Source organism: Apostichopus japonicus, chromosome 18, assembly GCF_037975245.1.
Source record: "Apostichopus japonicus isolate 1M-3 chromosome 18, ASM3797524v1, whole genome shotgun sequence".
Lineage (NCBI taxonomy): Eukaryota > Metazoa > Echinodermata > Holothuroidea > Aspidochirotida > Stichopodidae > Apostichopus > Apostichopus japonicus.
The window spans coordinates 10,796,435-10,814,032 of NC_092578.1; the positions used below are offsets into that span (position 1 = coordinate 10,796,435).

The following is a 17,598-nucleotide window of genomic DNA, read 5'->3' on the forward strand; positions in this document are numbered from 1 at the left end:
GACTACCCCTTGCCGTTACGAATCGTTACAAATCCTCCTTTATCCCTCGTTGTATTAAACTTCATAATGAATCTTTTACTCGTTAGGTCAGTAATCTTGCTCATTGTGCAATCCATTGTTTCACAAGTATCTCTGGTGCTGTTTTACTGTATTTTGTATTTTATCGTTTTTACGTATCTTGCCAGCTTTGTTTTATGTCTTATGTCTTAGTATTTGAAAGTCTGATATATTTTGTGTGTATTTTATGTACTGTACGTATGTTTTATATTGTGAGCAATCAATTGCCCAGCTTGGGATGCAATAAAGAGAATCTGAATCTGAATCTGAATAATGCCAATTTTGAGACCACTTAAGATAACCTGTTGACTCCTTGAAGTTCAGAGTGTGCAAACTGAGAAAGGCCACATGTCTGTTTAAAGCATCCAACGCAAGAGTATCAACTATTTGAAGCAGATTTCATTTCCAGGATGACTATAAATGTATAGTTGCAGACCATTTGAAACATATTTTATATTATTAAACTGTTCACTAATCTGAACTGAAATTGACCAAACTATCTTCACCAAAAGAAAATCATAGCATGGAATTTTAATTGTATAGCTTCAATTCTGGAGTTAACATGCTTACAAGGATTACAGACTTTGAATTATGTTGACCAAAATAAACTTCGACCTCCAACAATTTCAATTGGGTTCTTGCACTCACTAAGCTGGATTTACATGCCAAGTATGAAGTTCAACAGACATATTTTTTGAGTTATCTGTGTAAAAAGTTTTAAGACTTTGACCTCTGTTGACCCAACATGACCAGGTAACTTCTAACAAAGAATCTTGCACTCAATAAGACATGAATGAAGTTAATCCACCATGAACTTTTTGAGTTATAGTGTTTACAAGCAAGTGTCACATAAACATTGACACATGCTCATATTTATTCTGCCTCCAAAAGGAACCAATAAAAACCAGGCAAACTTCGATAAGATTTTATAGTTTATTATGTAATATTCAGTCAACCAATCATCAGTAAAAATGTACACAAATCACTGGCATTTGTACAGAGGTTCCTGCCCCCGTGCACAATGCTCAGTTCATTTATTTACATAAATACAAAAAAAATTATGTGCTAGCCACTCCAAATGATACAGGAATTAGAAATAAAACAAACTTAAAGGTACCACCCATTGATAATATCAATATTAGTGTGGCACCAAAGGAATAGCATACAGAGATTGTACTGGTCATAGATGACAACATAACATAGCAAATAACATCATCCTACACGTAACTACGGACCCTGCAATTATTTAAAGAAGTATTTAAAGAAGTAAAGAAGTGTTTTGAAAGAAAATAAATTCAAACAGATATGGTAAGCTGAAAGCTCTTATCAGCTGATATATTAGGAATCACATAGCATTTAATCAATGAGCAAGATATGGACAGACCTTGAATAATGCTGTCCACACTTCAATATCGCATATAGCTACAAAATACAAAAGTGTATGTTTATACTTCAAATGATATATTCTGTGCTTTTGTGCTTAATAGAAATTGACCCCACAGAAATCATCAGCCACTCTGAAAGTGAATGATTGGAATACAACTTGTCAAGGTCTTCACTGAGGAGATATTACACTGATTGAAGTCATGAACTTAAATCTAATCTGGAATGTCACTGGTAATAAATCAACTTGACCATAACAGATACAACTCAGTGCAGCAATTGTGTTATTGTTTTTGTTGTCTCCAGAAACAAGACAAATTTCACATGATAGAGTGGGATGTCCACATAGTATACAGTGTAGTACTATATACATCTGTGATACAAATGCAAATACTAGTTGCATTCATCCAAAAGTTGTTGTTACACCCATTATGCAATTTCCAAGTTCATAAGCTAATTTAATATTCAGGTGGCATCCATGTCATTTATTCAATCTTTTTTAAATATTATCTAATTCACTTTAAGTGCTCCCTTCCTCTCCCCATTTCTCATCCCTCCCCTTCTCCTTTAAGAGGAAAATAAACTCGTAGAGGGCAATATGTTATGTAGCTAACAAATAATAGGAAAGATACAAATACAAAAGTAATGAAGATGTTTGCACCAATTCAACAAAAATAAAGTCACAGAATCTTGGCAAACGTATAATAAAACAAATACTGTGTACTTCCCTTATCTTTCTTTCACACGTGGCAAGAGAATGTGCAGAGACTATCCAGCCTCTCTGTGGTCATTAAGTGCAACCTGTCCACTGAGGCTATTTCTGCTATACTTTCCTTTTCAAACTGATTGATGCAGATCCTCCATGGTCACTAAGTCCAACAGTAACTGTTTTACAAACCAGTTGATCATATGTAACTAAGAGGCCATATTTATTGGTAATAATAGCCTATCATTATGCAAAACATATTTCACTCCAGCCATACCATTTGGTGAAGCAACAGTCAGATCATTGTGTCTCTAGGCCATCACTGTTGTAGCTTAAATAACAGACCTTGAAAGAAAATCATTCCATGTTGTCTGTGTGTACAAGCTACATATATTAATCCACTTTGAAACACTCTTGCCCTTCCCACTAACTTCCTATGCCCCTTTGATTACTTCTTTCTGTTAACTTCCATTTACTGCACAACAACTAATGAGTCTTACCTATTTCGGTCAAAATTTATTTGAAGTCATTGCCATTGAAGCCATTATTTGAAGCCAAAGTAGATCCCTTTCAAATATATTTCACATTTCAGCCAATTATGCCCTTCAACAACCTTTAACTCTGTATCTTGTTGCCACCTTTGTGCACTCCTGACCAACCATTGCCACCAATTTTCACCAGATTAAATTTTAAATAATGTCTGGACCTTAAATCTTTTGCGAAAACATTAAAGAAGTCCCTGACATGGGCTAAAACTTGGCCAAACTTTCATTAGGATCAAGTTCATTGCCTTTGAACCAATGCAGACAGATAGACTGAAAATAGACACTTTATAGCATAAGTTTCATTGACTGAAACTATAGGGCAATATATGAAAAAGTTGTAGCATACAATGCAGGAGTCTTTATCATGAATCAAATGTATTCTCTTTTCGTAATCAATGAAATTTCTTCATCTAATATAGGGTTACTTGAACGTTTCATCTTCCCTTCCCCCTCAAGAGGGTACATGTCCCCCAGGTTAGACAGGCTGATCTGAGAGAAGCATTTTTTGAGGTTCAGCAGTGAATAAAGATGAGTGTCATTAACATTTCTTTGGGGCACTATGGCATACAGCCTAATGTCCTTGAGACAAAGCTTTACTCACATAAGGAAGGAATGATGTTAATAAAGGTAAGATACTTTTAATATTTCCGTACATATTTCATTTATATCCTTTCCATTCATAACTTGGGTTTACCATAACACTTAAACCTAAATTTAATTGCAATGCAGTATATCTTTCTCAATCTCTCTTCCTTTCTTTCTTTTTGGCAGTAATTACTGACGGAATGACAAAGTCTATTACTTCTCAAAACAAACTATGTGATAGCAGATGCTTTTATTGTTTTTAAGTGGTAAGCCCACCTACCAGCTAAATGCCCCATTTTGGGCTACGAAAACCTTTGTAACAACAATTGCACTAGCCACTTGTATGAATTGGACCAATAAAACAGTCTTGGTAATGAAGCCAACCAGCTGCTTTTACGTTGACAATTTAATTCCATACAGAGAACCTTCTGACTTTGTACAGACAGCACATTTAGACACTAGACATTGTTCATAGTTTACAGCAGTTATAATCACTAAACTTGTAATCATAGTGATAATACAAACCATTCATCTATGGTTCATCATTATGAGTTCATTTACTGAGAAACACAAGTGCAGCATAGGTGAAAGGATACAGACAGTAATGAATACTCAGTGCCATGTCTGCCTGCATCGAAGATCACAGAAGCACCAATAACTCATATCTTCTATAATTATCCCTTTAACATTTGTACATGCCCAATGTTTTCTCACCTCCAACTACCACACCTTTCACCACTCACCCAAAAGTTCTCTTTAATAAAAGAACAGACTGAGCCACTGACCATCCGAGATTCTGTCACAATTCTTTCCTATGAGGATCCGCAAAGAATAAGTGAACCATTCATCTGGAAGTACCGTTGTGAGTCACATAGATCTTTGGTGAAATGAAGTACTGCCATCACTTTTTCTCCTCTAATTCCACGAATACTTCTGGCAAGGAATTTGATGAATTGTTTTCATTCTGCTTTGTTTCGTTCCAAGTGGAATTGCACCATTCGTAGTTCACGACCATAATCACACATCACAGTGGAGCCAGAATCAGAATCAATCACAATTCGATGAATAGCCTGATGGCAATCTCCAAGATCTACCAATTGCACAGGCTGACCACTCTCTATGTCCCAAACAATCAAAGAGCCCTAATGAGATATAAAGGGATATTACAGTGACAATATAAAAGTTATTTTGAAGAGAAAAACATTCAAAACTATAAATTGAAAGCCCCATATCAGAACCATGATCTTAACTTGAGCGACGGTTGATTGAATGTAACCTGCTTTGACTGGTCAAGCCTTTAATGACTCCAGGAATTGGATTACAGCATGGTGGTATGTGATGTAATCATAGAAGATGTTCTTCAAAAACTTTAATAACAATGTGTTCATATGAGATAAGACAATTGTGATGAAAAGCAAGGCTGATTTGGTCTCTCGTAATCGGATCACTGGTATGTTCAAATGGTTCTCTCATAATTTGATGATGAGTACATTACAAGCAATTCAATAATATTACTCCACCATAACTCTAATTGGTCAAATGATATGACAAATATTTGACATTATAGTGTGCAAAGAGTTAAAATATGCAGTCCCAAAAGCTGTGACAATAATATTCAAGTGTTTAACAAATCACTATCCACCATATAACCTGAAAGATTTTCCCTTATCACATCAGATTTTTTAGCAAGATGGAACACCAGCAAAATAATCGTTAAGGCAAGACAGTCACTGATGAAGCTTTGCTTTTAGTTTAAATAAATTAAGCATGGACACCAGTCTACCTTGCCAAGTCCTGCCTCGAGATGCAGATTTGATATTTAGTAACCATGGAGACAGAATGTTAACATGTTATCAGATTACAAAGGTTCATATGCTTTTTGACTCATGGTCTGATAACACGTCAGTGAGCTGATCCTTTGTCTACTCTTAATCATGATCATGAGCTGGAGTGCATTCATTGGGTTTTTGGCCTGTAATCTGCAGACTGTGACCTGATGAGGAGCACATTATCTGATGTGAACACAGTGTAAGGCTATTATATTTTTTTGTTGATTTACACTTGAAACCTGGAATGTTTGGAATGTTAACGTAGCTGTCAATTTTCTCTGTAGTCTGAACTACATCAAAATGTAACTGTGTTTGTAAAAACATGGAAAAATGATTAAGGATTGAAAAATTATAAAGAAAAATCAAAACATTTCCAACTCAATTGCCATGATTCCATCAATCATTCTACTGTTGCCAGGTACAATCACAAAATACCACCAAAGTAGGTCAATTTTAACTGTTAACACTGGTGTGCTGGCTATTTCAATGTTGCTGGTAAGGTTCCTGTTGATCATGTCTGTTTACACTTTTCTGATTTACATGTTGTATCAATTGAGCAATTGGGGTGAAACTGCTTGTAACAAAGAATGAAAGATACTGTGGCATCTGACTAAGTTGTCCACACACTACCCACTGCAATCTTCTCAGGATTGCATAGCTGAGTTGCTAGAGCAAGGGTTATGGTCAATTTTTTATTCTTGTCTCAGTTACTGTGCTCTTGCAAGCACTTGTTGATACTTTAAAAATTGGGTTTCCAGTTGCTTGTTTGCCCTAATATAGTGATAAATTAAGCATGTTTTAATGAAAGTGGCCAAGCTTACATAAGTGATCTGTTTCATAACAGATTTGTGTTACTTAATGATTGACAATGCATATTAGATTTCCACTAAGCTTATGCATATCAATGTTTCATTAATCATAACTTTTCAACTCCTTTTCCTTTTTTTTCTTTCCTTTTACTACAAAAGCTGTACAGATGCCTTACACGAAAAGTCTCACAGAGTATAGTTGAGTACAAGGGAAAAAAGGAAATTTTTCTGAGCTCTTCAATAAGAAAAAACTGAGTGACAAATGAAATATATATATATATATATTTTTATATATAGATTATCTTGAAGAACATATGTATGTTGCATTTGTTTCTCTTAAAAGACATCAATTGATGTAAAACCATTCTTGATAAGTAGTCAATAAACAGGTGTTCAAAATATTGCTTGTCACAAGTGCCTTCTGCAAAGTTTGTTATCACCTCTCTTCCTACAAATAATACGGACACCTCATAGGCATAGCAACTAATGGCATAGTTAACTTCAGACTAATGCTAACGATTCTTATCAAGTAAGACAAAACAAAATTGATATTTTTTCTACATGTTTATGGATACCTGTACAACAAAGCTCTGCTTGCAAAACCTTGTCCCAAATATTGTACAGGCTTGGGGCTTCTGCTTCAAATGAATGAGTAGTACTGAATAATCAGGCCATAAATTCAACATTGTTCACTTTGATTGGTACACAACTTTGCTTCTAGGTTTTTGTACAGCAATACAATATATTAGGTTTACTGTAGTAAATTACATTTTGCTCAGAACCTGCAAAGAGAGCATGTATTGCCACTAGAAGAACAACTAGGAAGCTGATAGCCTTAAAAGGCCACAGTAGAGTAAGAATTAACTGAACAGACTATTCACTTCTCACTTAATTGTACTTACCTGAGCAGCGGTAATGAAGAGCTTGTCAGCTAATGGTACCAAGGTACAGCTACACCCTGGATCCTGAAAGTAACAACAAACTTCATCATCATATAACTTGGTTTCACTGTAGATATTGCTCCAGAGACATACAAGGCTCTGGGTAACCCTACATTTACTCAATGTTATAGACTGTTAGAATCTAGCTACTTGCTGCATTCTTAATATTTCTGTATGTAGTTTGCTTCCTTCACATGAACATGACACCTTTCTAGGGAAGTTGATCATATCCTGAGAAAACGACTGAAATTCTTATTCCTGAAAATGGACTCTCCAATGTCAAAAGCAAAGTTTGGAAGTAAAAGTTAAGTAAGTAAATGTTTCACATTTCTTAAATATACTAGAAAGTACAAAGAAGTTCAGTTACATGAAATCAGATGTCGAAAATCCCATCAGATTACAGAGGCACAGGAGAGCACATTTGTTACTGTGTTGGGATAATAAATTGTTCCTGATGGGTTTTGTGAAAACTGTGCCTCTTGGTTGTGGTGTATCCCAGGGTTTGGTCTTAGGACCTGTACTCTAGTTTATACTCTGCACCCCTGGAGGATATCATACTCTGTCATGGTTTGAAGTACATGCTACATGCCGATGATGTCAGTTGTATGTCACTTGTAAGGGGAGTTTAGCTCCTGTTGCCATGATTGCATCGTGTGTTCAAGAAATCCACCACAGTGGATGCATAATAATATGCTTGTTTTGAATGACAAAAAACTGAGATGGTGAATTTGAAGTTTGGTAGTAAGGCAAATGTTCCTCCTTCTTGTTAAGGTGGCATCAGTATCACTTCTGTTCAAGTCCATAATCTTGGTGTTATATTTAAAAAAAAAGGTTGTCATGTCTGCTCATGTTGTGAGTGCTTGAAGGTCAGCATCTTTTGCAATTTACATAATTGGTAAGATTGGTTATGTTCTTGACCAACATTCTACTGAAAAACTGGTCCATGCCTTTGTAACTTGTCGTTTAGATTACCACAATAGTGTTCTGTTTTGTCTCCCAGCCTATGAAATCAACGAACTGCTCGTTTAATCACCAAAACCAAGAAAGGTGATCAGTTTACTCCAGTATTGAGAGTACTGCAATGGCTGCCAATGAAACCGTGAATCATTTTCAATACATTATGCTTTGTTCCGACCTACTTGTGTGAACTGTTGACATGGGGCTGTAGTGGGTGCGTTATTCACTGGAAAGCCCCAGCCCTTCACCAACCATGCAGTAAATCTACATTTTACAGTCATAGGGCATTTCATACTTGTACACCACATCTATGAAATGCCCTGTCGCTGGCACTTTGTCTTTACCCACCTTTAAGTCCCAACTTATATCTCATCTATTTATAATGTACTTTAATGACTGATCTTGTTTTTATTTGTCTTTACCTTGTTTGCATTAGTTTCAGTAATAGATAGATTGATTGATTTATTTTCTGATTTTGATTTGACTACTTTCTAACCTTTTATTACTCTGTATGTAGCTTATATTTGTACTTCTTAGGATTTTACAAAAGTCCATGTAAAGTGCTTTGAGATATTTTTGGATGTAACACTCAATACAAGTACATATATTATTCTTATTATTATTTCCTGTATTCTCAGAGCAATTTGAAAGCAAGCAAACAAGCTAAGCAGGAGATGCTTCTCTGACTTAGATGCCATGCCACTAGTCAAACAATACATTGTACAGGAATGAATCCCCCTGGCTTCTTAACTTCATGTACGACTAGATGAACAAATACTTGAGGGCTACTTATTATTAACATCACATCAAAATGTGGTGCTTTTGGAAGTCTTAATCATTGGATGTCCATTCATGTACATTGGCACAGCTTAAAACCCCAAAATTCATAACTAAGTTTGAAAAACATTCGGCTTGCCTCATACCAAGACATATATGTTGTATACTGTGTAAAAACATGTGGTAAGCATCAATTGGAGTACAGATGGAGGTATTAACTACCTGGCCTGCTACTTTTGGGATCAACAATTCTACAGTTTGTCTATAAAGGGACTCTAGCTATTACTCATGCCCTCTACCACATTGCAAAACATATCAGACAGTCACAAAAAGTAAAAAGAAAACGTAAAAACTCACAAACTGAATTGTGTGCAGAAGAAGGCCCTGCCTTTGGTCCCAGATACAGAATTTACTGTCCATACCAATGCTGCCAATGTGGGCCTTGGTCAGATTCACATCTAATACAGTGCTATGATGACCTTTCATCCTATGAACCTGGCGACCTGTTTCCAGGTCCCATGTACATACTGTACCATCTGTGGAGCCACTGGCAATGATGCTAGGAGACAGCTGAAGATTCAAGAAAGGAAGATAGTAGCTAGACTCTTCTGTTATAAAAAATCAAATGGATATGCTCTGCTGCTAATAGTCAAAGGATGACTCTGTCTATAACATCATGGTCAAGATTTCTATCATGGATAAAGGGTTAACAAACTTTATTTTTGCTTTTATTGAAAAGTTGACACTATCTGACAGTGCAGCTGGATGACTAACAAGTTAGTACTAACTAAATTTAGCAGTATCATCTAAACAAAGTTACAGCAAAGTAATAGTATCGTGAAATAGCTACATTAACATATTGTTAGTACTTGTTGCAACTATTAGACCATGTCACAAAGCTTTTCCTACCAAATTTGTGGAGATAATATGCAGCCATCAATCATGTTTGTGTGTCACCTATAGTGCTGCATACTGCATGTGTACTTTTTTAGTTTGCATATCTTCAAAACAGTGATATTTTAGAATGCCACAAAGACCTTTAGAAAACCGGGACAATCCAGATTGATTGGGACGTACGATAACCCTACATGGATATGAAGTGTTCATTGCTATGGAAAGATACCCCATCCTCTGTAGTAATTATGTTATCTGATTTCTACTTTATCCATAGATATTCAAGTATCCAATATCTGTTTTGTTGCTATGGTACATTAGAATCATGGTCTTAACAGCATAGAAACATACCCCATTGTAGCCAAGGGTTGTAACACTCCCCATGTGACCATAGAAAGTGTGATGATGCTCGTTACCATCTAATGAGAAAACCTGTTAAAGCAGAATAAAAAGAATATTAAGCTGATGTTATGCAATGATAAGGAGTTATAGTTATGCTTTGATGAACAACTACAGAAGTTGAATTTGTCAACAAATACGAACAAGCCGAGAGGCTTTCACATTCATATCTTAAAATTGACTGAAATGCCACAAGTCAAAACCAGAATATGATAGTATTCCAGCTCCCCTGACCATCACAGAGAGGTATTTTTGTGTGTAAAAATTACTTGTGGACCTTACGTGACAAGGGTTGGACAAGATACACATTAATATTAAAAAATACCTTCTTGATATATTTCAATCTTTTTGCTTTCAGTGAAGAATAAAAACTATGATTTTATTGTCACTTTTGTATTTCATCCAAATAATGCCAACAACATCTTTATTACAAGAAAAACGGAAATTAAGTGAACAATATTTCAAGATGTGTAACACATTTACAGCAAGAAGTATGACATCTCAATCTCTTTCCTAGAAAAAGCAATTTTGTTTTAAGGACAGTTTGAAGTTACAGTATAGCATGGATAAGGGCATAAATGATTAAACTGTATAAAAAAAATTTACTTTAATGAGGTGATCTTGTCCAGCAGAGATCACTTTGTGTTTTGTTAGTAGCAACTTGTTGATTGGTCCTTTGTGCTCCCTTAAAGTGTTGATTAAGAACAACTCAGCATCCACTGCTACACCATAGCTGCTACTGTTGACTCCATCTAATATGCAGAAAAACACCAATAGCTTAGAATAGTTTCTAAACCAAGAAAGTAAATCATTCAGTAGTAAACCTCATTTTAAGGTCCTGTCAAGTCATTATTAGTTATTGATTTCAGTTGAGTCAGTGATTGCAATTTCTCTATCTATTATGTCAAATGACCATTAGTGGACAAATCAATTCTGAAACAGGGTGACAGATTAATAACTCATTACATGTGTATATTGTCATCTCCTCAATGAGGAAGGAATGAAAGCTCTAGTCAACTGAAATCAAAAGAGCAGATGGAGATTTCTGCTTGATTAGACTACTTCATATTCAGATAGGTAAGAATCTGTGGCATCTGAAAACCAACCTGAACTGTTGGAAATGGTGCTAGTGACCTCAAAGACTTGAAATAACAATACCTTTAATGCTACCAATCTTTTTGTGAAAAAGTCAATGCAAGTGTGAAAACTGTAAATATGAGGGGCAATTTGACAAAGGGCAAATTAACAATCACTAACCAGTCAAGGTATTAAAAGCATCAACGAAAACAAAATTCAATGATGATTGTCTCTTAAACAAACCAGATTTGACATATTCTCAAGCTAAAAATGCCTTTACAATTCATAGTTCTTATAGAGGCCAAGTGTTACATAAACAAACACAAACGTCTAGGCTGTGTATATAGGGAAATGGTATGGGGTTTGTCGGTAAGTTACAGTTTCCCCCTTGCTTTTCTTTCTTAAAGCAATTTACCAGACTTCATAAAAGCTTCAATTAAGCAGTACAAGTAACTTTTAATATTTACTTTCATATTTCATGAATTGGGAGGGGTTTGGTCACCCCAGTAGCATTAATCCTAGTTCCTTGCAATCTCCACCTGTGATCACAGATTCAGTTTGAGCCCTTGCAGTTTATTTAGAATGAATTTTATAATAGTAAAAGAATAAAGAATCATACTCTGAACAGGTATGCCAGGAGAAAGAGGATTGTGAGGGAAGCTGCAATTGCCTCCTTTCCGACAAATTAGGAGGAATTGAAGGGTACCATCCAATCTTGATACCACCAGCTGGTTGCGTCTCAGCATCATGTCCGTCACACCAATGTTAGATTCCTCATAGCATGACAGAAAAAGGCCATAGTTCACATCCCACAACTGAAAATATTAAAACAGTATGTCAGTGCTCAACATCAACATTACCAATTCTCTCATCTCTTCTGAATGAGTACCAAATACCATTTCTGAATTAAGGTACAAATATTTTAAATCTGGACTGTTGTATTGCCAGAACTACTAATGATGCCCCAAAAGACATAAGAAATATAGATTATCTTCACTAAAGATATCCCTCAGCTGACTAGAGCTTTGTCAACCTACTTGATGCTAACTCCACAGACATTGCCAGGTTAGTACATCTGGTAGATGTTTAACACTTTTCAAGGATTGCTGTTACCCAAGAGAGACCTTAAACAGTAATGGAAAAAATTGAGTTCATATAGCCCCAGTCTCCAATTCACAGCCAGAGCAAGGCAGAATTACTTTGTATAAGAACCAGAAAGCCAGTTACCTTTGTGATTCCTTGCCATACAATTTGCTCAAAATTTAAAAGAACAGACTAATGTAGAGCAAGTGAGATAAATTTTTCCAAGAATTATGTGGGTGCCAGAAAAGATTTGTAGCAATCCCTTCTTGGGCGCCAACCATGTCAATCACTCATAAGGATTTTACAGTATAGAATTTAAAAAAAAAAATTTTCAATATCCAGAAAGAACAGTCTCACAATGTGAAATACAGAAACATTTTGCCAATTTTGAGCAAGCAAATCCCTTTAATAACCGTTGCAAGTTACATGACATTGGTTAGAATTGTGAAATATCTTTGAGAAAATGGCCAATTTTTCCACCATTTGAGATAACCTTTTGACCTCTTGAACCAGTTTGTACAATTTTAGATGAATTGTTGACCCCTTGAAGCTCACAGGGTAAAAACTGATAGGAGGTTTAAAAGCAGGTTTAAAGCAAGAGTATGAACTCTGACGCAGATTTCATTACCTGGATGTCAGATATGTTTCTTGGAAGACATACAGAGCCTCTTCACAGAACTAAACCGAACTGTATTACACCAAATTATGTTCACCAAAAGAATCTCATAGTTTAGTTTTAGAGTTATCATGTTAAATGGTTTTCATACTTTGATGCCTTGCTGACCTTATGTGACCTTTACCAATTTTAATAGGATTCTTGCACTCCCCAAGTTGTATCTACATACTACGTATGAAGTTCACAAAAGAATGTATTTCTTGTGTTTTTGTGTTTATAAGACTTTCAGACTATCATTTAAATGTTGACTGCAAATGACCTTTGACCTCTACCGATTGGGTTCTTGTACTCAACAATCTGAAGGCATACCATGCATGAAGTACAACAAAGATGTACTTTTTGAGTTATTGTGTTCACAAAGTTCTCAAACTTTGAACTCTGTTGACCCCAAACGGCTATTGAACTTCACATAGAAACAATTGGCTTCTTGTACTCAATAAGATGGATCCACATACCAAGTATGAATTTAATCCACCATTAACTTTTTGAGTGTTAAAAGCAAGTGTCACATATATACAGACACATAAACACACACACCATCACCATCACATAGATTCAGTTCCTTAAAGCATACATAAATCTTGTCTCAGTAAACCTTGGCTCAACAATGAGATTGCATCAGTAGCTTGAGTGTATATGTTTGCAGACTACTTTTGTTATCCTATTTGAATTTTTATGATTATATTACTAGTTTGGTATTTTTCTAATCTATTGTTTCTTAGGTGTTTTTCAACCAATTGTCCAGCGGTCCAAAGGACGGGTAGAGGGATTGATGGAGTTGGAACCACCTTGGAATGTTAATGAAGTCCTTTTCAACACAAGTCTAGAACTTTTGTTTTTCTGACTGAGACATTACAATGTAGGTGCATTCCATAAATGTCCCAGATAAAACCTAACCTTATTAAACCGGAATTGAACCTTTACACTGCCAAAAAAACATTTGTCACCTATCCAAGTCAGTTCCATAATAATTTTACCTAATTAGTATGCTTCTTACAATTACCAACCACCATTGCTCATTAAGAAGTCAAAACTTAAGGTTACACTGGCACAGATGTTGAACAATACAGGCCATTGCTTTGTCATAAATGAAAGTGTAAACAATTGCTCATACAAATTGATATGAAGTTTTTGGGGGTTTACTGATGGCCTATTTAAAATTAATACAGCTGTTTGAAAATAACCACACTCTTTGTGCCTTAGAGCTACAAATTCAGAGTAATAGAGTCCCACAATATAGGAAATAGGGAAATGATTCTGTAATAAATGCAGGAGTCCACACTGACTCAATGAATATGAGCATGCACAGCCATAATTAGACTTACCTCTATCTTACCATCTGAACATCCAACAATCAAAACTTCTTCATCACAGGCTAAGCACCAAATTGGTGAGCATAACTCAGTCACCACATTTCCACCATCATAAATATTTTCATGAGACTGAGGTGAAACGCTTCTGGCAGTCGACGCAGAGAGCTTTCTGTCTTCTTCCTGGTTTGCATTTGGACTTTCAAAAGAGAAGCAGTTCCCTACCTCTAAGCTACCTACAGAGGGAGTTCGGGCTCCAAGACCATCTGGTGAGTAACTTGTATTATCAGGACTGTAACACTGGTCAACTGTTTCACACCTGGTACTGTATGAGCTGCGTGGAAGTGACCTGCTCTTGTCCATAGATGAAGGTGACCATAAAGATCTCAAGCTGCCATGACTGACTGATTTCCTCATCTTGGTATTTTGACTGAAGAGGTAATGATTGGATTTGAGGAAAGTTATAACAAACTTAAACATATTTTGAAAGTCAATGCAAGACCTATCTAATTATAGCTCTCTATTTAGACTTTTAAGAATACTGTGGGGAGTTTCCAATTTACTTTCAGATCTGTTTTTTGCAAACTGCTATTTGAAACACTCCTACTTTTAGCAACTAGAGCACCAATGGTGCAGAGCTCATACCTTTTCGAGCTCAAAAACGTAGGGCCCACAAAACTTTATGGCCAACCAAATTTCAGGCCATTTTTCAGATTCCACCAATTTTGGGCCCATGAGGCCAAACATTTTAGGTTCAAAGACAAATTTATACCCCTAGCTCAAAACGGTGATAACCCCCCCCCCCCCCCGGTTGCAGAATCCTGGCCCCTTTAAATCCTATTTTACCCACTCTCTCAAACAATACCACTGACCTACCCTATTAAACTTTCTCCCCTCTACTTGAGCAGACATAACTTCACAAGCACGCCTTCCCAAAATTTTGGCTGGCTGCCTACATACCTCAGGCTCAAAGACGTCTAAGAATCGGCAAGTGCTGATTGGCTATAGGGCTCTCATGCTTACAGTTCAACAGTTAATAACAACTCCCAATCCTGCTTTAATTCCACTAACAGCCTCTGCAGAGCTTAACCACAAATGTAAACAAACACTGCAGAGACTGGGAGACAAATTAAAGGAGCTTTGGCAAAAAGGTGAAGGCTCAGATTTTTTTAAACAATGGGGATTAATTGAAATTAATTAACTTTTGACCAAAAATTATTAGGCATCACCTTATTCATACACAATCCAACAATCATCAGTTCAACTTTGAATGTGATCCATCAAAATCTTGAGGAGATTGAGATATTTGAAAATATTACAAAGAATGACCCCCGATGACCCCCTAAATGACATTTGACCTCAATTTTCCGAACACCCCTCGTAATCCTCATCCCGAGGAACGTTGTAACCAAGTTTCATTATAACCGGCCATACACTGTACGAACGGAAGCAATTTGAAAATATAGGGCCGCGGTCCGGGCCACAAAAGACCCCTAGTTGATCTTTGATCTCAAATTCATGAACACCCTGAAGGTAAAACTTCCATAGTACTATCGTGACAAACCCTCAACATTGTACCATGGAATCTGTAAGAGAAGAAGCATTTTGCGTATTTCCACAAAATGGCCCATTACGGCCCACAGGTGACCTTTGACCCCAAATTTTGGACCATCTCTGATGGCCCTATACCCAATGGTCCTTGTGTCCAAGTTTCATGAAATTCCATTAAACACTGTGCGAGTGGGAGCGGTTTTACCAATTGTTGACGGATAGAGTGATAGACGCCACACTGTAACAATAGCTCACACCAGCATGCTGGTATGAGCTAAAAATGAATTGTAAATAAGAATTCAACCAGAAAGCCAGCAGGCTGAGAGAGTCCTTGCCACATTTTACCTGAGAATATTTAATGTAAAATTTACACACAAGGATCTTGTACTTAATATATTGCATTCATATACAAATATTTACCTCTACTGACCTTGAATGACCTCTAGAGAAAGCAACATGGTTCTTACACTCAATTAGATGGTTCCACACCCATGTATGAAATGAACTTGTTGGCCAAACTATGTCCACCATAAAGAAATAGCAATCAAGAAGTCACTAAGGGGCATCCATACACAGTATAGGATTCACCAAAGTAGAACTGATTTGAGTTTAGTAGCTTGTTGCAACATTTCAGTTTTTTAGCCAATGATGATCTCAAAGAACCTATGACTTCAAAGGCACAATAGCAACCAAGAGATCACTGCACTGTTAAAAACAATAACTAAAGCTAGACTTTTGACTATTTCTAACATCAAATGTTAGGATCCACTAAAACAACTGGAAGGATAGTGCTCATTAGGGTGAATCTGCCACCCAACTACCATACCTCTAAAACAACTGGAAGGATAGTGCTCATTAGGGTGAATCTACCACCCAACTACCATACCCAATAAAACAACTGGAAGGATAGTGCTCATTATGGTGAATCTACCACCCAACTAATATACCTACTAAAACAACTGGAAGGATAGTGCTCAGGAGGGTGGATCTACCACCCAACTACCGTACCCACTAAAACAACTGGAAGGATAGTGCTCATTATGGTTCATCTACCACCCAACTACCATACAAGGATAGTGCTCATTAGGGTGAATCTACCACCCAACTACCATACCCTTAAAAACAACTGGAAGGATAGTTCTCATTAGGGTGAATCTACCACCCAACTACCATACCCACTAAAACAACTGGAAGGATAGTGCTCATTAGGGTGAATCTACCACCCAACTATCATACCTCTAAAACAACTGGAAGGGTAGTGCTCATTAGGGTGAATCTACCACCCAACTACCATACCTCTTAAACAACTGGAAGGATAGTGCTAATTAGGGTGAATCTACCACCCAACTACCATACCTCTAAAACAACTGGAAGGATAGTGCTCATTATGGATCATCTACCACCCAACTACCATACCCCTAAAACAACTGGAAGGATAGTGCTCATTAGGGTGAATCTACCACCCAACTACCATACCTCTAAAACAACTGGAAGGATAGTGCTAATTAGGGTGAATCTAACACCCAACTACCATACCTCTAAAACAACTGGAAGGATAGTGCTAATTAGGGTGAATCTAACACCCAACTACCATACCTCTAAAACAACTGGAAGGATAGTGCTCATTAGGGTGAATCTACCACCCAACTACCATACCTCTAAAACAACTGGAAGGATAGTGCTCATTAGGGTGAATCTACCACCCAACTACCATACCTCTAAAACAACTGGAAGGATAGTGCTAATTAGGGTGAATCTAACACCCAACTACCATACCTCTAAAACAACTGGAAGGATAGTGCTCATTAGGGTGAATCTACCACCCAACTACCATACCTCTAAAACAACTGGAAGGATAGTGCTCATTAGGGTGAATCTACCACCCAACTACCATACCTCTAAAACAACTGGAAGGATAGTGCTAATTAGGGTGAATCTAACACCCAACTACCATACCTCTAAAACAACTGGAAGGATAGTGCTCATTAGGGTGGATCTACCACCCAACTACCATACCCC

The 17,598-nt window shown here is 36.7% G+C and overlaps 1 protein-coding gene across 2 annotated transcripts in view; it reads right to left on the reverse strand.

Moving 5' to 3' along the window:
• Positions 1-976: 976 nt before the first annotated feature.
• The window catches only part of LOC139959092 (sterol regulatory element-binding protein cleavage-activating protein-like), a 61,111-nt gene continuing 44,489 nt past the window's right edge, over positions 977-17,598 (reverse strand). For both annotated transcript variants that reach the window (XM_071956666.1, XM_071956665.1), the window contains exons 17-23: positions 14,044-14,458; positions 11,579-11,774; positions 10,489-10,634; positions 9,835-9,915; positions 8,947-9,159; positions 6,817-6,879; positions 977-4,418 (exon numbers count right to left, since the gene is read on the reverse strand). In XM_071956666.1, the coding sequence (XP_071812767.1) occupies positions 4,236-4,418; positions 6,817-6,879; positions 8,947-9,159; positions 9,835-9,915; positions 10,489-10,634; positions 11,579-11,774; positions 14,044-14,458 (1,297 nt within the window). In that variant the 3' untranslated portion in view covers positions 977-4,235. The remainder of the gene's footprint in view (positions 4,419-6,816; positions 6,880-8,946; positions 9,160-9,834; positions 9,916-10,488; positions 10,635-11,578; positions 11,775-14,043; positions 14,459-17,598) is intronic.